Raw genomic sequence first — 23,941 nt, 5'->3', positions numbered from 1 at the left:
TTAACACGAGGCTTCTCCCTTCCCCACTCGCTGGCTGTGTGATCCGAGTCAATTACTTTCCCTCTCTGAGCCCCAGCGTTCCCAGCTGAAAGCCAGATACACTACACTGCTCAGTATGTGGTAGCCGGGACGCAAGGCAATGTGTGTGAGACAGCTGGCCCGGGACGGGCGCCTCATAAAATCAGCCGTCATTACTTATCGACCCTGAGGCATTGATAATGCTCACATTGAAAGGGGGCTTAGGAATGATCTAGGCCAACCTCCCTACTATGCAGATTAAGAAACGGAGGCCCAGAGGAGGGTCAACTCACCCATGGTCGCATTGTCGGTCAGCGGGAGTTGGGGTCCATCCAGGGGTACCCAGGCGTGTGCTCGGGCCCCGGGCAGAGCCCTTGAACCCAGAAGTCAGCACATCTGGCCCCGGGGGCCAAATTCAGCCCAGCGCGTTTTTGTCCAGCCTGCCAACTACGAATGGGGTTTTTGAATGGCCATTTGCAACCGATCTGGGGATAGGAAATACTAACTTTGAACTCCAATTAGGCACACTGTCCGCCTCCCCCCCCACACCTACCCAGAAGAATGCCACACTTCTCAGTAGCAGATGTGGAATATAAAATATTGCTCACTATTATTATTACATTTTGAACTGTGTCCGTTTCTAAATAGTGGGCATTTGTTTTCTCCTATATAATAGCTTTGATTTTGCCCTTGACTCCCAAAGCCTGAAATACGTATTCTTCACCCTGTTCTTCTACCCCTCAGCTTGCCCTGGGCTCTCTGGGCTCAGTCAGTCTCAGGATGGCACCCCCACCCCCCAACCTGGCTTTCCTCTGGCTGGCGTCCAGCCCGTGGCCAGGACTGTGGACTCCCAATGCAGTGCTCCCTCGCCCTCCCAGCACTGCCCAGCCCCTCACCTCCCTGGGCTCCGGAACCAGCTGTCGTCCCCGGGGGGGGACATGTGCCACAGTGGCCTGGGGGACGTCCAGCGCCCCTGGGCACCACGCTCCTCTCCCCTCCCCTCTGCGGGAACCAAGGCCAGCGTGGGTGGCCAAATCTCCCCGGTAACAGGGTCTGTGCCACCCCCCGCAGCCTCCTTCCCTAACCTGCAGCCCTTCCCCCCTCCCGCACCTGCTCCCCGGCCCCTCCCGCCCCCCCCACTCCTGCCCCCTCCTTCCCAGGCTCTCAGGCTCTCCTTGCCACCATCTGTGGCACAATCCCTCTCTGTCACTCTGCCTGCCACCCCCTCCTTCTCTTTCCTCCTTCCTCGCTCTCCATCCCTGCCTCTCTCCGCGGCTCCTCTCGCCCCTTCTCTCCTCTCTGCCACGCATTTCACATCAGTCTCCCTCATTCTGGCTTTCCACCCACTCGCTGTCTTCTCCCTCTCCCTCTCTCTCCACCTCCGACCGACCCCCCTCTCCCCTCTCTTTCCATTGGCTCCCCACAGTCCCCGCTCCCCTTTGCTTTTCCTTGGGAGCAGNNNTCTGGGGGTGACGCACAAGGCACCCGTGGGAAGTCAGGGCCGGAGAGCAGATGGGAGAGGCTCTGTGGGCCGCCGCGGGCCTAGGAGGGGGATCGGGCCGGAAGCCCTCTGGAAGTGGGCACCGTGTGGGGACCCCAGCTAAGGGCGCTCTGGGCGCTTGGGGACTGGGCAGGGACAGGGGGCAGCAGGATGGCGGCAAGCAGGGAAACCCTCACCCCGTGGGCAGGTAAGGAGGCTGGGGCCAGGGTGGGGTCCCAGAGGGTGGGGTGCCGGAGGAGCCCACCCTCTGCCCAGGATGAACTTGGGAGGCTGACGCTGGGGGCTGGGAGGCCCGGGGAGGAAGGAGGCCTTCCTGTGACCTGCTGGTGGGCTGCGGAGGGAGGGGCCAAGTCCATCTGGGATTCTCGTGCCAGAGGGTTCTAGAATACTGGAACCGCACCACAGCAGCGTGTCGGAGCTGGAAGAAATCAGAGGCATCATATGGGTTGGCCTCCTTGGCTCACATGCCAGCTCGTCCGAGCTCCCCCTCCACGCCGGGCACGGTGCTCGGCAGGCTCCTGCTTACTCTTTACAACAATTCTGGCAGGTGGGTCTACCCGTCTACATTCGAATTGGAGGTCACCGAGTCCAGAGACGGGCAGTGACTTGCCCAAGTTCACCCAGTAATTTGGTGTCATCGTTCTGTGGCCGAGACCGAGCCCCCAAGCCGGGGCATGTGGGGCGTGCTCCTGGGGGTCAGACCCCCGGCCCAGGATGGGAGCGAGGTAGTCGGCACTGATTAGCACAGTCCGGGTCTTTTGGGGGAAGGCCCGGGTTGCAGAGGGCAAGCACAAGGCGGTTGGCCAGGGGCATCGGCCTGTGACATTCAGGGCCGTCCTGGTCCTTGGGTCCCCTCAGCCTGGGCTCTTCAGGGAAGCCGGCAGGGCCAGGAGGGATGGATGGTTCAGGTGTAGACAAAACTGGGTTTTGACTCCGGTCTTCCACCCACCAGCTAGGTGAACTTGTGCAAAGTACCGAACTTCTCAGAGACTCAACATCCTCCCCTTCAAAACTCCTCCCTCCTGGGCCTTGTGAGAATTTCACGACGCGGGTCTGTGCCTGGGAGCAACACCCCACTTTGCTGAACCACTCGGTCTGCTCACGTTGCGCAGCGCTCCGTGCTATGTCCGGGGCGGGGGCTGAAGAAACAAGTAACTCAGGGTCCCTGCAGCCCAGAGCCAGCAGGGGAAGCGGACGGGGGCAGCCAAAGGGGAGGTGACTGAGGTACCTGGCATCTCTGAGAGACTCTCCTGAATTGCTGTGTGGCTCAGAGCAGCCACTCGCCCTCTCTGGGCCTCTGTCCGTTTCCTCCTAGAACAATTCTCTGAGGAGTCCGCCCCCAGCTTTGAGGCAGGCTTGTGCCAAAGATAAACCAGACAAGTCCCTCCTCCGAGGAAGAACCAGATGGGGCAAAGGATTCCAGCTCCTTAAAGTAAAGGCGGCACCTAAATCGTAGGTGCAGAAAGCTGTAATTTTCCTGCTTCTGGTTCCCAGCCTCTTAAACTTTGACAGGGAAGATGGGCCCAGGTGACGGGGTAGGCAGAGGGTTTTCCAGGGGCAGGTAGGGGCTGTGGGAGGGGCTATTGCATCCCCCTCACCCCCCCAGGACAAAGGCAGGGCCTGGCTGGGTGTGCCGTGTTTCCACCAGGGCCGTGTGTGTTAGCACATGGGCGTGTGTGTGGGCGCACACGTGTGTGCCGGAGCAGAAGTGGGGGGGGTGTCCTCAGAGCTCACCTCCAGGCTTCCCTGAGGGCCTCTGTCCCTGCAGCCTGGAAATTAGGTTGGCCCAGCTCCCTGCTCGTCTCTCAGGAGCCTGGCACTTTCCTGCCTCCTCCAGCCCCAGGCTGTGATTGGCTGTCCCGCGAGGATGCTGTAAAGAAGACGTGCGCAGGGCGGCGAGGTGGATGGATGGGTGACGTAGGGCCCCCGGGCTGAGGAAGCCACAACTCCGAAGTCTCAGACGCCACCATTGCAAGTTGGACAAGGGCTGCTCCTGGCACTCAGAAATTCTGACATTCTGATTCGAGGATGCGGAATCTAAAAACCTGTGACTCTGCAACTCAGTTCTAAGAATCTAAAATTCTATTTTTAGGACCCCAAGATTCCAGGGGGGGGTGAGCCCATGATCCTAATAGTTCAAGAGCCCGAAGAGCAGTGAGGGAAGCTCTAAATAGACCGGTGGGAGTGCGGAATGCCAGCTGGTGCCTCCCCAAGGCTTAGCCTCAGTCTGCCAGTCTGTGAAATGGAGGTGTGTGCGTGTGTGTGTGTGTGCGAGGACGACCTTAAGGGTCCTCCCAGTTCTGCCCCTTCTTAGCTGTGTGCCCAGGGCTGTGTGGCCTCACCTCTGCGCCCTGTCTAATGGTGGGGACAACACTAGTCCTTCCCCCAGAAGCCCCCTACGATGCTGTCACCAGCTTAGCCTGGAACCTGGCAGCTGGGGTCAATGACAAGGAGCAGACAGCGCGGTTCGGATCCTATGAACCCAATGTCCAGATAGCCTCTCCCTTAATGCCATCCTGTCCCAGAGACAGGAGAGCTGATGGGGTCCTGGGGTGGTGATGGGGCACCCCCGGGGTTGGAGGAGCAGGGAGGGGTGCCCTGAGCCTAACGAGCCTGGGGCGACAATCAGGAGGAGCCATGGTCAAGGGGTTCCTTGTTATTCTAGGCAGTGCCTGGCCTGGCGCTCAGAGAGCCTCTGGAAACCTCAGGTCCTTGGGTGCGGCGACCAGGCACCCACCACCCAGAGCCGTTTATTCCCAGTTGGGGTGCTTCCCTTTTTCAGAAGCTTCGCATCTTTTTGTTTTTTTTTTTTTATAAATGTTCATTTATTTTTGAGAGACAGAGACAGAGTGTGAGCAGGGGAGGGGCAGAGAGAGAAGGAGACACAGAATCTGAAGCAGGCTCCAGGCTCTGAGCTGCCAGCACAGAGCCTGACGCGGGGCTCGAACCCACGAACCGTGAGATCATGACCTGAGCTGAAGTCGGACGCCCAACCGACTGAGCTGCCCAGGAGCCCCAAGGTGTTGACATTCTTGTACCTCCCCTCCAAGGTGCTGTGAATTTCTCACCATGGCGGCGGAGAGAAGGGGGCCCACATGCCCCCCGCCCAGGTTCACAGCTGGCATCCCAGGCAGGGCCTTTGTGGGAGCGCAGTGGGATGGGCCAGGCTTGGGTGGTTCCCCGAGCACTCCGGTTCCGGGACAGAGCACATCAATCACTGTGCCCGTGGTTCCTCACTCCATTCAGAAGCCAAGGAATCTGATAAGAGTTCTGGGCTCTGCCCAGAAGTGCACTAACTTTCGCCAGAGTTTTTGGGATTCATGGATTTTCTGAAGCTCATCGAGAGACTCAGGTTCAAGGTCTCTGTGATATGCAGCGCCGTTTTTCAAATGTGAGGGCTGACATCTGCAGGTGGCTGTCTTAGTCTATTCTGGCTGCTATAACAGACTCCCAGGGCCTTATAAACAGGGGGGCTTCCAAACAACATTTTCTTCTCCCCGTTCTGGAGGCTGCAAGACCAAGTTCAAGGTGCTGGCAGATTCTGTGTCTGGCAGTGCCTCTGCTTCCTGGTTAGTGGTTAGTCCTCTCCTTGCTGTGTCCTCACACGGCAGGAGTGAGGGGACTCTCTGGGGTCCTTGATGACACAGATCCCATTCATCAGGGCTCCACCCTGAAGACCCAATCACCTCCCAAGGCCACACCTCCTAACACCATTCTGGGGGTAGGCTTTCAACATACGAATTCGGGAGAGGGGGACACATTCGGTCTATCGCAGCAGGTGATCCACTTGGGTTTCTGCTAGTCGAGGCAGCCTATATAGAAAGGGTGAGTATTGCTTTATGAAACAACATGACCTCACTGAGCGGCAATGGAAAATGCACCAGCGTCAGAGACATCTGATAAACGCTGGCATGGAAGGAAGGGCCTGTGTTGCCCTGGGCCAACTGAACGATCCATTCGCTCCTCTATGAGACATCTGTTAGACTCTGTTAGGTGCACAAGTGCAAGGGGAAGGGGACACTGTGATGCATAAGCCAAGACAGGTCCTTGCCCTTGGAAGCCAAGCGAGCCCCCCTCCCACGCTGCACCCTAGCCACGCAATAGACCTCACCTCTCTCAGACTCAGCCTCCTCACCTGAGAAGTGGGGACACCTTGCTGGCCTGAGCAGCGTAGAAGAGCTGGCGCATGTCAAACTCTGGCCGGGCGCACCCTGAGTCTCCCAAGTTCAGTGTGATGGGGGAGGGGCAGTGGAGAGAAAGCCATCACCCACCATCACCCGGCTGTGTCCATGTCCTTCCTCCTCTAGGCTGGTAGCTGACCGCTGACCACCCTCCCCTCGGCCATGGATACCCCTGGCTATCTTTCATCGGCGCCCACCACCTTGGAACCCGGGAACAGCTCCGTGGCCTGGCCCCTGGACGTCACCCTGGGAAATGTGTCAGCGGCCCCAAGTGGGGCGGGGCTGGCTGTCCGCGGCGTTCTGATCCCACTGGTCTACCTGGTGGTGTGCGTGGTGGGCCTGCTGGGGAACTCGCTGGTCATCTACGTGGTCCTGCGGCACACGGCCAGCCCGTCGGTCACCAACGTCTACATCCTCAACCTGGCGCTGGCCGACGAGCTCTTCATGCTGGGGCTGCCCTTCCTGGCGGCCCAGAACGCCCTGTCCTACTGGCCCTTCGGCTCCCTCATGTGCCGCCTGGTCATGGCCGTGGACGGCATCAACCAGTTCACCAGCATCTTCTGCCTCACGGTCATGAGCGTGGACCGCTACCTGGCGGTGGTGCATCCCACCCGCTCCGCCCGCTGGCGCACGGCCCCGGTGGCTCGCACGGTGAGCGTGGCCGTCTGGGTGGCCTCCGCCGTGGTGGTGCTGCCCGTGGTGGTCTTCTCGGGGGTGCCCCACGGCATGAGCACCTGCCACATGCAGTGGCCCGAGCCGGCGGCCGCCTGGCGTGCAGCCTTCATCATCTACACGGCCGCGCTGGGCTTCTTTGGGCCGCTGCTGGTCATCTGCCTCTGCTACCTGCTCATCGTGGTCAAGGTGCGCTCGGCCGGGCGGCGGGTGCGGGCACCTTCGTGCCAGCGGCGGCGGCACTCGGAGCGCAGGGTCACGCGCATGGTGGTGGCCGTCGTGGCGCTCTTCGTCCTCTGCTGGATGCCCTTCTACGTGCTCAACATCGTCAACGTGGTGTGCCCCCTGCCCGAAGAGCCCGCCTTCTTCGGTCTCTACTTCCTGGTGGTGGCGCTGCCCTATGCCAACAGCTGCGCCAACCCCATCCTCTACGGCTTCCTCTCCTACCGCTTCAAGGAAGGCTTCCGCAGGGTCCTGCTGCGGCCTTCCCGCCGCGTGCGCAGCCAGGAACCTTCCGCTGGGCCTCCGGAGAAGGCCGAGGAGGATGAGGGGGAAGAAGACAGGGAGGAAGATGGGGAGGAGGGGCCCTCGGAGCAGGGGCAGCAGAAGGAGACGAATGGCCGGGTCAGCCTCATCACACAGCCTGGCAGCAGCGGGCAGCAGCGGCCGCCCAGCGGCTCGGCCAGTAAGCAGAAGCAGTTCCTGCCCCAGGAGCCCGCAGCTGGGGGCAAGTCGGGCGCGCTGCACATCAGCTATCTGTAGGGGCCTGCGGGACGCCAGCGTGGTCCAAGCACAGGGGCGCGGAGGCTGTGGGTGCCCCGGTTCCGTGATGGGGCGCGTGGAGGCCTGGGCTCTGATCCCGTTGCTGCTGAGACCCGCTGTGTGACCTTGGGTCGGTGGCTTCCCTTCTTTGGGCTTTGTGTTCTTTTCGGTGACTCAGGGATAGGAAGGCTGAGCCTGGACCACAGCTCTGCTGCGCGAGAGGTCGGGAGGGGCGTCGCCGCTGGCTGACCTTCCTGAGCAGGGCCCAGGCTCATGGGACAGTTGTGCGCTGACCTTCCCCCTCAAACACAGAGTTTCCAGGCAGCCCGGCCTGAATCTCGGTCGTTGGAGGGGCAGACTCTGGCTCAGAGTCAGGCTCACGGGAGAGGGAATGGGGCCCCAAAGAGAAGACAGTCTTGCCCAGCGCAGGGAGGGGTACACAACTCCTGAGGCCCCGCATCGGCTCTCCTCCACCTGCTGCAAGGCCTCGGGGAGCTGTTCCCCGCTCTGGGCCCCAGGTCTCGCTCACTGATCAGCCCAGTAACCTCCAGGTCCTCTCGGCACAGGTGGCCAGTGCCGCGACTTCTGTGCTCCTGGATATGAAAGGAGGCAGATTTTCCCGGAAAGTCAGTGAGTCCAGCTTCAGGGTCGCTTACCATCTGGGCCCTTCCAAGGCCCCGTATCTTATTTTGTACTTGTAGTTTTATATTCTTTTTCATAAGGAGGGACTCCAAACTGCATAAATTCAGGCCACATAAGCCTCGCTCGGCCCCCGGGTGGGGGGAGCGGACCAATTCCCAAAGCAGCTCACTCTGTGTCCTGTGGCTGGAGTCGGAGTGTCTGTGGGTGTCTGAGGGCCCCGGGGAACCTCCTCTAAGCAGCCCCCAGTGGCGTTCCTCCCCTCCCAGAGACCAAGGCAGGGTCCGGGCCGGGCATACTGGCTGGGAAAAGCAGTGTCTCGACTACATGGTGAAGGGAAGGAGGAAGAAGAGGAGGGGGAGGAGGAAGAGGGAGGAGAAAGAAGAGAGGAAGAAGGAGGAGGTGGGTGGAGGACGGATCTGCTCCATGACCTTGGAGCTATCCTGGGCCCCTCTGGGCTGAGCTCAGGTGCAGGCCTGCCAAAAGCAGGTTGTGGATGCCTGGCTGGATCAATCTCAAGGCAACTAGGCAATCGGGATGGGAAAGCAAATGGTCTGGAAGGCACAGCGCTGGCTCCCGGGGGGGGTCTGTCTGTGCTGGTAAGAGGGGCATGGCCTTGATGGAAGCCTAGGGACAGAGCTGAGAAGCAGGCAGCAGGCCTCCCCCCCACCTTTTATCTATTCTCTGGGGTTACAGTTTGAGGAGGTCCAGGGAAGACAAGACAGTGGGGGCCCCATGCAAGGACTCTCTCAGAGATAACCCTTTAGAGCCACCCGAGGCTGGCCCTGGGGAGGGCAGTACCTCAGGCTAAATCCCTCAATCCCCCCCCCCCAGAGGGCAGGGGGCTCCTCAGGGAAAGTACGTGAACCACACATTGGGGAGATCTAGGTCTTCAACCCACCTCAGGATCCCACCACGCCTTGACCGCGCCGGGCCTCGGTTTCTCCATCCTAAAATGGAGCTTGCCCCAGCTTGCCTACCTGCTCAGATTTGGGGAAGAAAATAAGTCATGGTGGGCACGCTGCCGTACACGCTGCAACAGGTGGGGGTGGGTGCGTCCGATTATAAAGTGGAAAGAGTCCCCATGCCATGCCAAGCTTGGCCTACAGCTGCTCCTTCATCAAGCGGCCTCTCTGTCTCTGGCTCTTGGAGGTAAGAATTCTGTGCAGCCCAAGACAGAGGAAGGGGAGAGTCAGAACCCGAAGACAGGGCTTGGGAAACGCGGCCCCCTCAGGTGGTCACCAAACCAGACTTTGTATGGATGTTGGAGCTGGAGGTCTGGCTACCAGTCTGGGATTTCCCTTGATGACGATCCAGGGGTCTGAGTGAACAAGGGCCCCCAGCATTTCAGCATTCCCTGGCCAGCGCTGCCTTCCTGATTCCTGGGCCAGGTGGGTCTGTTCTGCAAAAGCGTGGCCAGAAGGCCCCTAGGGAAATCCTTTGGCGCTCCTGTCCCTAGCTCTTGTCAATAAAAACAGTGACACACGACATGACAACAGCTGTGACCTGGGCCAATTCCTCTGCCAGGTGCTGTGTGTCTAGATTGGTGTGCACGGATGGGTGTGTGTGTGTGTGTGTGTGTGTGTGTGTGTGTGTGTGTGTGTGTGTGTGTGTGTGTGTGTGTGAGATGCCCCTCCCTCTATCTGGCTCTCAGCTCTGTACGCCCAAGTCTTTGTGTATGGCCTCCCAGAGTCCAGGTCCTCCAGGGGACATGGGAGATGTCCCCAGACAAGCCTCAGCCTACATCCTTCTAGATCGTGATCCAAAAGCAGTAGATACTTTCTTTTCCTGGTGCCCGAATAGCAAATCTCATGGAAGAATTTGATTGGCTTCAACTAGTTCACATGATAGCCCCTTGGGCCAATTCCCAAAGACAAGGTGATAGGGTGCCCTGATTGGCTGGGTGTGGGTCACGTGGAAGATCCTTCCCACCAGAGAGAAAGTGGGGAGCTGTGATGGACAGTCTGGCCTGACCTTTGGGGGAGGGGGTGGGTCGGGGACAGACTGCCAAGGGCGGGGGAGGAGGGCCAGGCAGCAACAACAGACTGTGTGTGTTTGTGAGCACAGTGCAGGTGCCTAGAAGGGCATCCTCGAGTGATCATGCCTTGGGGTGTTAACACCAAGGGTCTACTCTGCCCCAGGCAGGTGTGTGTGAAATGGGAGCCGAGGGGAGGGGCTTCGAGGGACTAAGGGTTCCGGGCCAGGATTCCCCTGTGGGTCCCAGAGCCCCTGAGGCCCCTCCACAACTGGCAACACCATGTGCCACTGCCCGTGCTCGCTCACAGGTGTGTGTGTGTGTGTGTGTGTGTGCGTGTGCGTGCGTGCCGCGGGCCTTGTCTCTCTGGGCATGGGCTGTGTTGCCGGGTCGGGTAAATATGAATACTTGGAACCAATGAATGAATAGGTGAATTCTATTTCCCAAGCGCCCGGGGGCAATTTTCACACCGTGACTCTCACCTTCTTTGCATGTGTGCCACGAAGTGACCCTGAATGAATGCGGGGAGGGCCAGGGGGCTGGAAGGGGCTTGGGTAAGGGGTTGGGCCTGGAATCCCGGGGTTACTGGAAAGGCGGGGGTGTAGGGTGAGGACAGACGGGGGTTGTGAGCCTGAGCGGGCAGGAAAGGGTGGGGATGACATTCTCCCTGCCTGGTGCCTCCTCTCCAGTCAAGTTGCTCAGACCCAAGGCCTTACTTTAAACTTGTCTCTCAGAGGCGGTTGCCAGGCAACAGCCCATGGCCACCAGTCTCCGGACAGGGACTTCATGCATCAGCATCAGCATAGGCATCGGCNGTGCGTGCCGCGGGCCTTGTCTCTCTGGGCATGGGCTGTGTTGCCGGGTCGGGTAAATATGAATACTTGGAACCAATGAATGAATAGGTGAATTCTATTTCCCAAGCGCCCGGGGGCAATTTTCACACCGTGACTCTCACCTTCTTTGCATGTGTGCCACGAAGTGACCCTGAATGAATGCGGGGAGGGCCAGGGGGCTGGAAGGGGCTTGGGTAAGGGGTTGGGCCTGGAATCCCGGGGTTACTGGAAAGGCAGGGGTGTAGGGTGAGGACAGACGGGGGCTGTGAGCCTGAGCGGGCAGGAAAGGGTGGGGATGACATTCTCCCTGCCTGGTGCCTCCTCTCCAGTCAAGTTGCTCAGACCCAAGGCCTTACTTTAAACTTGTCTCTCAGAGGCGGTTGCCAGGCAACAGCCCATGGCCACCAGTCTCCGGACAGGGACTTCATGCATCAGCATCAGCATAGGCATCGGCATCAGCGGAGAGGATCTGGGAGTCTGCAGGGCCTGGAGTAGGGAAGTCGAGGCCCCAGCGCTTCAGGTAGCTCTCGCCTTCAAGGGATGGGAGAGATGGAGGCCACGGTCCCGTGGGGAGGTGACAGCTGGGCTCCACAGGACTCTAAACCCAGAAGGACATATTCTAACAGTGGCAAGAGCCCCAGGCTGGGATGTGACGCCATTCCCTGGAGTAGTTCAAGGTCACGGTCCTGCCAAGGCTTTGCAGTGCCCCGTGTCACTGGCAGCCCCTGGTGACATTCTCAGGGACGCCACTGGAAGGCTGTGGGGGACAGGCATAGCCTAACAGTTAGGGGACCCAGGCCCAAACGTGCAGCATTGGGCCATTTGCTTCACCTCTCTGGGCCGGATTCCTGCAGTTAACGAAGATTTTTCCTGAGCACCGCCAGTCTGCGAAGCCCCGACACTGGACTGAAGGCCCAGTGGAGGAAGACAGGCCATCTCCGTGCTCGTGGTGTTCGTGGGGAGCCGCACAAGTGCGTGTATCACTATAAAGTCCCCGAGGAGGCATGACGGGGGAGGGGCCGGCTGAGGGGCTGAGCCTGGAGCAGAGGGTGAGCCCAGTGCCTGGCAGACGAAGCTGCTGCGCTAAGGCCCTGAAGCTGGGGAGCTGCAGTGAATAAAAGGAAGAAAGGCAGAAAGACAGGGGTAAGGCCCAACCGAGGGACAGAAGGGGTGTCAGACAGGACGGGTGAGTTATCTCCCGGCCAGGCCAGATTCTCCCGTTCAAGTCCTTAACCTCCAAGTGCCTCTGGATGTGACCTTATTCGGAAGTAAGTTCCTTTCAGATGCAAGGAGTTAAGATGAGGTCCTGTTGAGGTAGGTGCGCCCCTCCCCCCATCCTGGTATTCTTAAGCGAAGGAGAGATCTGGACAGACAGGGGTACAGGGAAAATGCCTGGTGTTGCTTCTACAAGCCACAGAAAACCAAAGGTTGCCAGCCAGCCCCCAGGAGCTGGGCGAGAGGCCCCCCAGAGCCCTCGGAAGGAAGCCACCGTGCCGACTCTTTGATCTCAGACTCGCAGACTCCCAAACCGGGAGAAAAGGAATTTCTGCTGGAAGCCACCTAGTTTGTGGTACTCGGGCTGCGGCAGCCCCAGCGCACGGCTGGCAGTTCCCCCACCTGCAAGACAGAGATAATGGCCCCTTTTCTGCAGGATCTCCGGGGGGCGGGGGCGGGCGTGGGACCGCCGTTCTTTCACTCTTTCATTCAGTGAGTGTTTACTAGGCAACTGCCGTCTGCAAAAGGCTGAAGGCAGAGAAGTACAAGCCCGTCTTTCAGGAGGGGGAAGATCCAGCAGAGATAAGAGATGAAGAAGTCAGTTCTGAAGCACATGAACTCTGGAGATGCCTGGGTTTGAAGCCCGGCTCCTCTATTCACTCGCCGTTTGACCTTGAGCCCCTCGCTTAACCTTCCTGTGCCTCTGTTTCCTCCACTCTGAGATCAGGGGGAGAGCCGATTTCTCTACCGTTAGGAGGTTTAAATGAGCTAATATTTATAAACAGTTTAGACTCATGCCTGATGCGTTAGGTGCTGTGCTAAGTAATCAGCAGGGGTGCTTTAACAGAAGAGAGAGTCCCTCCAGGGCCCGCCCGGAGGGTGGAAGTCTCCTGGGGAGGGGCTGGGGCTCAGCTGAGTGTAAAGAGGAACCTGAAGTTGATGCCCAGGGAAGGAGGCCCAGGTACCGAGAACAGCTCTGATACCCATTCACAGCTGAGGACGGTGAGGCCTGAGATGATCATGCCACTTGCTCAGGGTCACGGCACCGGAAGCAGGGACCATGAGCCCTGTTCTCCTAGCCCCTGGTCCAGGGTCTACAGTTCTGAAAAATTGTGACAATGGGGGACAGGGTGGTAGGAGGAATGCTGGGAGCGGAGAGGGCCCTGAGGCCGGTGGTGGCCACTGGGTAGTCTGATGATGCCCCCAGGGAAGACCTGACAGGCAGGCGGCCAGCCCAGGCCCCACGGTGGGGGTCGGGGGGACCTCTGTCGCCTCTTAGAGGCTCAGCTATCACCAGTGAGCCCAGCAGCCTCAGCACAGGCCTGGCTGGCAGCCCACCGTGGTGTGCACACAAGGGTGAACGAAGGGGGCACACTTGTGCACGTGTGTGTGTGGAGGGCAAAGCCAGCCTTCAGTTTTTCCCAGGCTCGAAGAAAATGCCCGGGCCACACGCCATCTCCAGGGCACCGGACACCTCAGGTCCTGGTTCGCACATCCCAGGAGCCCAGTCCGTAGGCAGCCAGGAGCCCGGGTCCCCTGTGGTCTGCTTGCAAAGGAGGGTGGTGGGGGAGGAGAGGAGGCCCTGGGGTGGGACGTGGCCTCTCTGTCCTGCTGTCTGCTTTAATTGCCAGGAAATGTGTCAATATTTGCACATGGGAACTGGAGGCCTGCTGCGGCGCTTGGTCAACACGGCCCAGAGCCGGTTTCTCCATCTGTAAGGAGGGGCTGTCGCTGAGCTCTGGCCTTCCCCCTGCTCGTCAGACAGGGCAGGTCTCTCCTCTCCGGCCATTAAATGGCAGCAATTACAGAGAGAATGAAGTAAACGCTTAATGCCTGTTTCTGTAGGTGGCGGCCAGCGGAGCTGTCGGCCGCATAGTCAGGCTCCAATCCCAGCCGCCACCACTTCTTAGCTCTGTGGGACTCTGGGCTAGCCTCGGAACCGCTTGGAGCCTCCGTTTCCTCATCCGTAAAATGGGCTCCATACCCCCTCATGTCACAGGACTGTCTCAGGACCTGAAGGCTATGGACTGGGCTCCGGCCGAAGCCAGCGCTGTGCTCTGTGTCCGGCAGGGGGCGCTGCGGGACCTCCGCCTGCTCGCAGGCTCCGCTCGGCTGGACTCGGCTCTCTTCGGCCGCGCTCGGCTCCACTTGCTCCGACTCGGCTGTGTTCGGCCGCACCCCCTAGGCTCGGCCAGGCTCGGCTCTGCTCGGTTGTTCTCGGCCGCAGTCGGCGAGATTCGGCCGTGCTCGGCCAACGCCGGCCTGGCTTGCGCCTGCTCGACGCCGCGCGGCTCTAGTCCAGCAAAGTTCCCTCCCCGGCGCCGGCGCGGCTCCTCCCTGCCGCCTGGGGTTGGGCTCCCGGGTGGAGGCCCCGAGGCCGCAGCCGCCGCGGAGCAGCGGGTGGGCTTTTGCGCGGTGGGGCCCGGTTTGGCCGAACCCTGGGTCGTGCCGACGGTGCCGCGAGCGTGCCCGCGGCCGGTGGCGGACTTCCCCAGTGCTCGAGGCCAAAGCGGGTGGGCCTGGGGTCGGGGAGCCTCCCCCCGCCCCCCACTTCTGCCCAGAGAAGAAGGTTGGCCGCTGGATTCCCCCGCGCCTTGGAGGGTTCATCATCCTGGTTCTGCCACTAGTCGCCCGTGGGGAGGGACCCAGTTGCTGCACCTTTTTCCTTTAGCCTCAGTTTCCCCCTCTGTTAACGAGCGAACGTTCTTCTGTGGCAGGGCAGGGGGGCGGGCGACGGGCAGGGATCCTGAGACCAGCTGGCCCTTTCCTTCCCTGGGCCTCGTGGGGATATGGTTTCACCTTCGGTGAAATGAGATTAAACTCGCCCAACGCGGATTAACACCCTGGGGGTCATATATGGGTTGTGGAAAGTCCAGGAAACGGAGTCCGGAGGTGGCCGTTCACCCAGGACGAGCCGGCTAGTCCGTGGAAGGGCTCGGTACAACCCAGTCTGGGGTTTTCCGCGCAGGAAGGAGCTGGACGAACTGCCGGGCAGAGGGAGGGTCCCGCCGGGCCCTCTGCCCACTTTGTGCAGAACGGGGTTTGGAAAAAGTGCATGGGCTCCCAGGCCACCCTCTAGTGCGTCGCAGTGGGCCCTTCATCTTCCTTCCCCCCTCTACCCCATTTCTCCTGAAGAAGGGGGTGGGACGGGTGGGGAGGGTCACAAGCCGCGGGTGGCATGGGGTGGGTGCCCCGTGGGGTGGGACACCCACAAGCTACCGGGCGCGCTGGCTCTTCCCAGCAGGTGGCGCTCGCGGTTTCCTTTGTTTAGTTTCTTAATTGGTTGCCGACCTTGAGCGAACTGCTCTGTGACAACCATTCACAATTTGCAAAGCTGACTCCAGGAATCACGTTTTCTCTTCCGTCTCATCTGTGACGGGCACACATTTTATTTTTTTAAATACATGAGGGTACCTGGCACTTTGCAAGCGCTGGCTAAATGTCACTATTTTTATACCTTCTCCCAAATCCTGGGCAATAACCAAGGTGTGGCTAGGAACTTGGTTCCGAGAGTGAGTCCGTGCCTCATTTTCCTCATCTGTAAAATGGGGATAGTGCCTGTGGCTACCTCAGAGAATTGTTGAGGGATGAGATGAGTTAATACGGGTAACAAAGCTTAGAACAGAGCCAGGTAGGGAATAAAAGCCAGCTTTTTGAGCAGGGAGAAAAGAGGGAGACACACAGCTCTGACCTGGGTTTCTGGCCTTGGTGACGAAGGTTTGAGCAGAGTGATGAGAGGTATCCCAAGCCAGCTTCTCTGGACACGCGATCTCTCGGCTCCCAGGGCTTCTGACTTGGGTGTGCCTGAGGTGAATGGGCTCATGCCCTTGCCATATTCATTTGTAACCACGGAGAAGCACTGACAGGTGGCCAATAGAGGGTATCCCACTGGGTGTCCCCCAGGCTGCTCAGATCCCCTTGATCTTGTGTCCCTCTGGCTCAGGGACGCCAAGGCTCAGACGTAGGGAAGTGTGCCCAAGGTCATGCGGCAAGAAGGAGCTGAGACCCGACCCAGTTTTCTCTGCCCGCAGCTGGAACTCTGTCCCCAAGCTATCTGGCTGGCTGGGGAGATCCTCTGAGTGGCTGGGAGACCAAGGGATGCTGCACAAATGAAGGGATTTTAGGCACCGCGAGAGGACAAATATTGAAGTATAATACCTCTGAGTCTTGGGCTCCTGTCTGTCCTGCCTCCAGCTGTTCTGGACAAATAGGACAAGGGGCGTTTTTTCTGGGGCATCGGCCCTGCTGGGAGCCACAGGAGCCGGCCTTAGAAGCTGGCAAGTCAAGTCCCTTCCCTGGCCCCAGCCTCCCCTCCCCTGTTAAATGGGATGGGCAGTCTTTGGCAGAGGGGCTGTTGAGTGTGGCGTGAAGCACGGGGCAGGCGCGCCGGATAGGGTAAACTCTTCCTGTGTCCCCAAACCAATCCCATCCCTTCCCCCCTTTCCTAGGCTTCCGAAGCCCGAGGGCTCAGAGACAGCCAGGAGCTGTCTTCCCCTCTGGTGATGCTGACTCAGCCCTTTTCTGGTGGCAGCAGCAGGGAGGGTGGGGAGGGTGGCTCCGCTTGGCTCCCTCCCTCTGCAGCCCTGGCTCAGTGCCCTGGGAATGCTGCCTGGGGCAGGGCCACACAGGGGGCATGAACAGTGTAGACTTGGAGTTTTCTCAGCGGCCATAGCCCTTTTATCTGCTTCCTTTGGGGCCTCCTTGGACCCCTAAATAGGCCTGGGGTGGGGGTGGGGGACTCCACGTGGGCCGGGGAGGTGGAAGCAGCACAAAGCTAGAAGCTGGGAGAGTCTGACTCTCATTCCAGCTTGCACTCCAGTTGGCTGTGGCCTTGAGCCGAAGCCCTGGGTCTTTCCTGGGTCACAGAGTCCCTGTGTCAGATTAAGTAATAGCGTTAGGTCATCTCGAAGAGCCCTTCCAGGCTCTTGATGATCCCCCAAGCTGATAGAAAACCTGAGGCCCCCCGGAGATGAGAGCCGGTCAAGGACACAGAGCCCAGGGGCTGTTCTCTCCTCCAAACTCGCCCAGCTGAGCGGAGCCTGCGGTTTGCAGAAGCCCCAGACTGAGATCCATCCCCCTGGGATGTCTACACTGCCGTACCTCCTGAGGACGTCATGTCACCCCCTCCCTCTTCCCAGGGAACAGACGCTGAACGACCACCTTCACCCCTCAGCAATGCCCAGGCGTGTTGAAGGAACTCCAGTGGGGTGGGGGGGGGCCTTCCTTCCGGTGGGGTTGTGGTCCTTCATCAGCCCCGCGGCCCTGGAAAAGCCCAAGGCTGGAGTGGGCAATGGGAACAGCTTCAGGGACCAAAAGGCCCTGCAAAGGTGAGGCCCAGCCCAGGCCTCGAGTCCTCAACAAATGGAGAATGTGAGGGGGGCATCCGAGACTGCCTCTGCGGGGTCCCCAGGGTTCTCTGACCCCAGAGGCTACAGCCTTTGCAAATCTGCCACAGCCCAACGGGAAGGAGGCTGAGAATGAACCCAGGGGCACATTCCACGGGCTGCCCTCCTCCCAACTTCTTGGGGGTCATTTCCACGGGGGCAGGGTTGGCCCTTAAAGACCAAGGGGATGGGCCAGTCATGGGAGATTTCCAGGCAAAGGAAGGGGATTTCAGAGTCCATCAGGGATGGGGGGGTTGAGCCGGCTGCCACCCTTACCTGATGCCTGAGGGGATGGTAACTGGTCACTGACTCACTGAACAGGTATGCTGTGCCTGGGCTGGGGACTGGACTTCTGCAGGGATGGAGAGGTCACGGGGTTGGCCCAGTCACCCGCTGGTGGTGGCAGTGTCAGGATTTGAATCTGAGGCTGTATGGCTGGTGCCCGTCCCCCTCCATGCTGGACCCTGCCCCCCTCCTCGTGACTTGGAGCAAACAGGCCAGGCCCACCCCCACCCGGCCTCCCCTTTCCTGAGCACCCTGGGGGACTCCTGCCCAGTCCCTTCCCTGGCCTTGATGTTCCAGCCTGCACAACAAGGGGCCTCACTCAGACCCTTCCCGGCTCCAAGTCTGTTGAGCCCCTGAATCAAACCAGACCCCACCGGACCACCAAAGAGTTAAGCCAAGGAAATCCCCGGCTCCCTAGGCTCCCTTTATCTCCGCAGATCCCAGAGGCTGGAGTGAAGCGGGCTGGGAGGAGGGGAAGTGGGAAGCCAGCTCAGCCTGCTCCCTCCGCCTTCCCTGCCTTCCCTCCGCCTCCCTCCCTCCCTTCCTCCCTCCCTCCTCAGCTTGCTTGCTTGCTTGGCCTGGGGGTCCGGGCCAGCAACAAGCAGACATGGGCCAAGGAGCCAGAGGCTGCCCAGAGGCTGGGGGTCTGTGAGCCGCTGTGGAGGCCGCCGGACACAGGGTGAGTGATGAAAGGTCCTTTAACTCCCTCCAGCAGGGTTCCGGGGACTGGGGTCAGAATTCGCCTCCTCCCTCCTGCCTTCCTAGGCACATCTTGGGTTCTGCTCTCTCCCTCTGACCCTGGCCAGCCCCTCTCGTTCTCCAGCTGACTGAGATCTCAGCCCCCCACACCCCCAGAAAGGCTGCCCTGAAGTTCCAGCTATTCCTGCCCCTTCCTGGACACTCAACAGCTCAACTCAGCAGGCCCAGCTCCCTCCCTCCCCAGAGGGCTCCCAGCTCCTGAGTGGAGGCAGCAGGGACCCCCAGATCACCCCCTCCCACCTCCCAAGACTTGGTCCCTCACCCTTGATCCCTGCCAGGCACCCTCCCCCAGGGCCAGTCAACATCACGGCTCTAGTTATTATTACTCTTGTTCAAGGCTGCTTCGCCTCCTACTTCCTGCTTCCCAGGTTACGGTTCTGTGTCTCAGAGCCTTTTGACTCCCATCTGGCCTGGGCCAACAGAAACATCCCCAACTGTGCCAGTCCTCCGGGACAGACTCTGCTCTGCCCAGCCTGGGCAGGCACTGGGAAGAGGTCTGGTCGTTGCAGAAGGAACACGTTGTTCTATTTGATTTGCTTATTACTGAAGTGTAATTGACATATGAAGTTAGTTTCAGGCGTAGATGACTACATCCTAGTCATTCGGCAATTCTATACATTACTCAGTGCTCACCCCGATGAGTATAGTCACCCTATGGTGTTGTTGCCTTGTTATTGATGGTCTTCTCTCTGCTGTCCCCACCCCCCTCCTGTTTTTTCAGAGTCTTTTACAAGTCAGGCACTCTCCCTGCATTTGGATCCTCCAAATAACCTGGGAGGCGGGTAGAGGCTTCTTCTCCTTTTAAGTGTCAGGGAGCGGGAAGCCCAGAGAGGTGAAGCCCCTAGCCCGGAGGTCACACAACTTGTAAACTATCCTGGGATCTCAGGTCTAACCCTAAGGCCTCGCCTTTCCGCAGAAAGTCACATCTATGACCAGGAAAAAGAGGGGATTTCTGCTCTTCTCAAAAATCACTGGGATGTGACATTGATAAATACCAGATGAGGGTGATCTCTGTCTGAGAAACTGATCTGCCTGATTGAGCAGAGCCGGAAACCAGAGCAGGGGGGGAGCTTGGGAATGGTCACCTTTAGGAGACGGTGGTGTCTCTGGGGACCACCTGCCCGCCCACCCCCAGCTACTACCCAGCGCCCAGAGCGGGGTGGGGGCCCCGATGCGGCTCCTGCTCTTTAAAACCTATCTCTCACCTCAGTGCTCAGTGGAGACAGAATAGCATTTAAAAATAATAATAATTTTACCTTCTCTGCATGTATTAACCACGAAAAAAAATATTTTTGAATTGTACTAAATGTTAAAGGAGAACGAAAAGGAAATAAACAAAGAAAACGCCAGAAGTGTAAAAACCAGTATGGTTTCAAGAGCTGAGTTTCTGATCCGGCGATAAAGTGCCAGCCCCCAAACACCGCTACCACCTCAAAGGCTCTTTGCCTGGCTTCCTGCCCACCCAGCCCCAGCCTGTCCCCAGCGTCTGCTGTCCCGGCCACTTCCTGCCCTCTCTTGGAGCGCTGGATTCTCTCTTGACCAAGGCCAGAGACCGATCTTTCATAAATCCTTGGGCTCCTCTGAGCCTTTTGAAGTTTCCAGACCTCCTAATCGTGCTCCCTCATTCCAATTTGCCCCCTTGGCAGCTGATTGGTAGACGTAGGATGATTGACGCAACCATCTTCCAATGAATTGACTCTGGAGCCTTCCCTGCAGGGCTTCAGGGTAGGGTTGTGTGGGTTGTTGACTGTGCAGAGGTGCTGAGAGGGGAGGTGGGCTGACGCCAGCCCTTGCCAAGCTACACCCCCTCAGGGCTGCAGTCCTTCCAAAAATGACTTCTTTTCTTTCTTTGTTTCTAACGCGTCGGTCCAGCGAGGCACCTCCTTTCGCCTCGCACCCAGGCAGTCTAGGCTCGCGGGCCCCTGCAGCCTGCAATTCTGCGTCCTGCCTCCTCCTAAACTCTCAAAGATGCAAAGGCAGCAGCACTGTGCAGAGCCCCGTGCATTTTCTCTGCAACGGATGCTGCTTCCTGGGGCTGCTAGAAGAAACGAACTTTCCCAGCCCCTTTGTCGGGACCACGGTGCTCCTGGGTCAGACCCTGGGCTCAGCCACGTGTCCCTCCTCCCGAAAAACAAGCCTGCGGGGGGACCTTTTGTGTTTGGCGATGACGCCGGGGTTGGGGGGGAGGGGGCTGGGTGGGGAGCTCTTCCTCGCCCACCTCAGCAGGAGGCCTCCAGGGCCCCTTGTCTGTTCGTGGCGGCGTGGCTTCTTAGAGGGGCTCCCTTCCCAGGCCCGTGTGTTTCTGGGTACTTGGCCTGCGGGCCCTGCGTTGCCTCCAGCCTCCTCATGACCTTGGAGAAGCTGCCTCCCTGCGCGGGTCTCGGCCTCCTCATCTGTGCAATGGCGGTGCGGACGCTCCCTCCCTGAGTCAGGTCAGGCGGGGAGGTGCTGTGCTGGCAGCCTCCAGGCCGGACAGTGCAGATGTCAAGTTCAGTGGTGTCTCTGCCCCTCCTCCCTTGCTGCAGGTCGCCATGGGGTTAGCCGCCCTGGGCCTCCTCTGCATGGTGCTTCTGTTCCCTCTTTTGGGGCTTGGGGTCCCCACCGAGGAGCCCACCTCCGGGGAAACCGTGGCCCCCGGGCCCCCTGGGTACTGTCGCCGGTGCTGTGACTCTGAGGACTCCCTGACCCCTGCCGACGAAGCAGATGTATCCTCAGCCTCTCCATCTGCCCTCCCATACGTGCTGCCTGAGGTCAGGCCCTACATTAACATCACCATCCTGAAGGGTGAGTGCCCACATGTGGCTCGGGCTGGCCGGGTCTGGTTGGGGGCGGGAGGGCATGGGGGTCTCTTCTGGAGTTGGTGAGGTGGAGGGAGCAGAAAAAGCCAGGAGGGCAGGCAGTCCCAGACCCCCTTCTTTCATTCATACATTTACTGAGCACCTACCATGTGCCAGGACAGTTCTGAATTCTGAGGACGGAGCATGAACAAACCAGACAGGGACGCCGCCTGCCACGGAGCCTCCATTCTAGTCGGGGAGGCAGACAGTGAGCAATAAACATATTACCCAAGTTAGTGAGACAGAATGTTCAATGGTGATAAATGCTAAGGCAGTGGCGAGGTAGAGCAGGGTAAGGGGCATCAGGGGGGGCAGGGGGGTAGGTTGCATTTTAAATGGAGGGTGGTTGGTGTAGTTTCAAAGAGAAGGTGAGAGAGAAGCCATGTGGATATCCGGGGAAGAGTATTCCAAGGTGGACAGCAGGTGCAAAGGCCCTGGGGCAGGAGTGGGTCTGGTGTGTTTAAGGAGCAGGGGACAAGAGGAGGAGCTGAAGTTCGAGGTGAAGCAGGGGCCAGATCAGACTTGGGCTTCCCCTCTGAGTGGGATGGGGAGCAGGGGAGCGCTCAAGCAGAGGGACCGGACCCCACTTAGGTTTCAAACGGATCCCTCTAGTGTCACACGGAGAATAGCCAGCAGGGGACCAGGGTGGAAGCAGGGAGGCCTGTGGGCAGCTGCTGGGTCTGTCCAGGTCGGAGCTGGCTCCCTGTCCTCTAAAATCAGGAAGACGCTTCTGCTGCTGGGGGCTGGGGCCAGGGCCTAGACCCCCTTCACCTCCTCCCTGCGCTGACAACCACCCCAAGAGTTCGGAACTTTGTCATCCCTCCCACTTTGCAGATGGGGAAACTGAGCCCCCGAGAGGGGAGAAGCTGTGCTAGGAGCGCACAGCTGTCAGGAGCAGAGCCGGGGTCTGTCCCGAGGTCTCCAGAGGGCCAGGGCTCGGCTGGCCTCTGAGACCCTCTGGCCCTGAGATTTTGGGGGTGACGTCGCCTCCCTTCCTCCAGCTCCATGTCTCCCAGGCCCGTGGGGCCCCTGCCTGAGGCCCCCGAACTGCCTGGCTGCTGGAGGTACTTGCTCCACGCTGCCCAGGTTGAGGACACTCCTGGGCCAGACTTAGTTGCCTGCCCAGGGGGGTGGCACTTGGCTATTGTGATGGGAGGCTCCTGGCTGGCGTCCGGGCTCCCAGGTCCCAGCCCCGCTGCTCGGCAACCCTGCACCCTGTGGGTCAGGCTCGTGTCTCCCTCCCTGGCTTGCTGCCTCATGTGTAAAAAGGAGAAGGAACCCCCCCCCCTCCTAAATCCCCCTTCCCCCTCTCCCTCCCTCAGGGCGGGGCAAAGAGGTGGTCTGCAAACTGTAAAGTGCGGTGCACACAAGATCGTTCTCCATGATGGCTGTTGAGCCAAAGCTCTGCGGAGCTGTGGACCCTTCTCCCCGCGTCCCTCCTGGCTCCTCCTCCCAGGGGCTGGGCCCCTCCTCCACTCTTTCCACGTCCTAGGAAAACGCAGGGCCACGCAGGGCTCTCAAGGGGGAGTGGCTGATGGCGTGATTTCAGGTGCTGTGACGGGCGGTGGGATCAAGTACCTTGAGACACAGGCGGTCACCTGCTTCTCCCGAGTTCAGGGTCAGCCTGGGACAAAGGCCAGGCTGAGGCACGCGTGCCTGAGGACCAGGTTAGGGGCTGCCAGACCCCGGGGCAGGCAGCGACGGGCTGAGCCTTGCCGGGTGGCTACGGGGCACCCTCCCCGAGGACATGTTGAGGGTCCGGGAACACCCCTGTGAGGTGGACGTGATGCAAGGTAACCAAGACCCTGACCATGAAACGCCCCAGTGGGGACAGCATTGTCACCAGTGGCTGCCTGGCCTCTAACCGGGGCTCTTCCTCTCGGGTGGGCCGAGGTATTCTTCTTGGTTCCTTCTCTGGGCCAGAGATGCCGAGAGCATCCTGCACCCCCACGTCTCCCCTGCAGGCTGGATGGGTGCGGGGACTCTTGGGTTTGGGCCTGGCCTCCCAGGGACCCCATCACCCCTTCACTGGAGGAGAGGGGAAGAGGCGGGTGGAAGACAGACCCTCCTGAGTCTTGCGTGTCCTGCGTCCCCTAAGCTGTGTGACTCCGGGTGAGTCCCTTAACGCTCCTGGGAGCGGAGCTGCTCATGGACTCTTCTTTAGAGGGGCATTCAGGGAGGTGATGCTCGGAATGCAGTAGGGGCTCAGTAAGTGCGGGCTCCTTCTCTGGCCTCCTTCTCGTGCCTTCTGCAAACACACGGAGAAGCTCCCTTGGTGCAGGCCTGGGCGCCTGCCCTGACTTTCCACTTCTTGTCCCCACAGGTGACAAAGGGGACCGAGGCCTGCTGGGCAGCCCCGGGAAGCTGGGCAGGGAAGGTCCCCGGGGAGAGCGCGGCCCGCAGGGCACCAAGGGCGCCAAGGGGCAGACAGGCAGCCCCGGGGGCCCGTGCCAGACTCGCTCCTCTGCCTTCTCCGTGGGCCGCAAGACGGCCCTGCACAGCAGCGAGGGCTTCCAGCCGCTGCTCTTCGACACGGTCTTCGTGAACCCGGACGGCCACTTCGACCTGGCCACCGGCCACTTTGTCGCCCCCCTGCGCGGCCTCTACTTCTTCAGCCTCAACGTCCACAGCTGGAACTTCAAGGAGACGTACGTGCACGTCGTGCACAACGAGCAGGCGGCCGTCATCCTGTACGCGCAGCCCAGCGACCGAAGCATCATGCAGAGTCAGAGCGTGATGCTGGCCCTGGCGCCTGGGGACCGCGTCTGGGTGCGGCTCTTCAAGCGCGAGCGGGAGAACGCTGTCTACAGCGACGATGTCGATACCTACATCACCTTCAGCGGCCACCTCATCAAGCCCGAGGAGGACTAGCGCCTCGAG

The 23,941-nt window shown here is 59.9% G+C and overlaps 2 protein-coding genes across 2 annotated transcripts; both read left to right on the top strand.

Annotated features, from left to right (window-relative positions):
* The first annotated feature begins 5,862 nt into the window (after nt 1-5,862).
* On the top strand, nt 5,863-8,610 carry SSTR3 (somatostatin receptor 3). The gene has a single exon (XM_077761958.1). It carries the CDS (start codon nt 5,863-5,865, stop codon nt 7,132-7,134), a length of 1,272 nt encoding a protein of 423 aa, XP_077618084.1. The 3' UTR covers nt 7,135-8,610.
* A 9,379-nt stretch (nt 8,611-17,989) lies between these two features.
* C1QTNF6 (C1q and TNF related 6) lies at nt 17,990-23,935 on the top strand. The gene is made up of 3 exons (XM_077761957.1): nt 17,990-18,144; nt 20,750-21,008; nt 23,385-23,935. Exons 2-3 carry the CDS (start codon nt 20,756-20,758, stop codon nt 23,930-23,932), a joined length of 801 nt encoding a protein of 266 aa, XP_077618083.1. The 5' UTR covers nt 17,990-18,144; nt 20,750-20,755; the 3' UTR covers nt 23,933-23,935.
* Nucleotides 23,936-23,941: the final 6 nt, after the last annotated feature.

Source organism: Crocuta crocuta, unplaced genomic scaffold, assembly GCF_008692635.1.
Source record: "Crocuta crocuta isolate KB4526 unplaced genomic scaffold, BGI_CrCroc_1.0 scaffold193, whole genome shotgun sequence".
NCBI lineage: Eukaryota > Metazoa > Chordata > Mammalia > Carnivora > Hyaenidae > Crocuta > Crocuta crocuta.
Note: the sequence above shows the minus strand (reverse complement) of the source record. Positions and strands in the feature narration are given on the sequence as shown.

Excerpts from the sequence above, each read along its gene's own strand:
- SSTR3 (XM_077761958.1), top strand. The coding sequence starts at position 5,863 with ATGGATACCCCTGGCTATCTTTCATCGGCGCCCACCACCTTGGAACCC.
- C1QTNF6 (XM_077761957.1), top strand. The coding sequence starts at position 20,756 with ATGGGGTTAGCCGCCCTGGGCCTCCTCTGCATGGTGCTTCTGTTCCCT. Across the intron at positions 21,009-23,384 it reads TAACATCACCATCCTGAAGG|GTGACAAAGGGGACCGAGGC; the intron begins GTGAGTGCCCAC and ends TTGTCCCCACAG.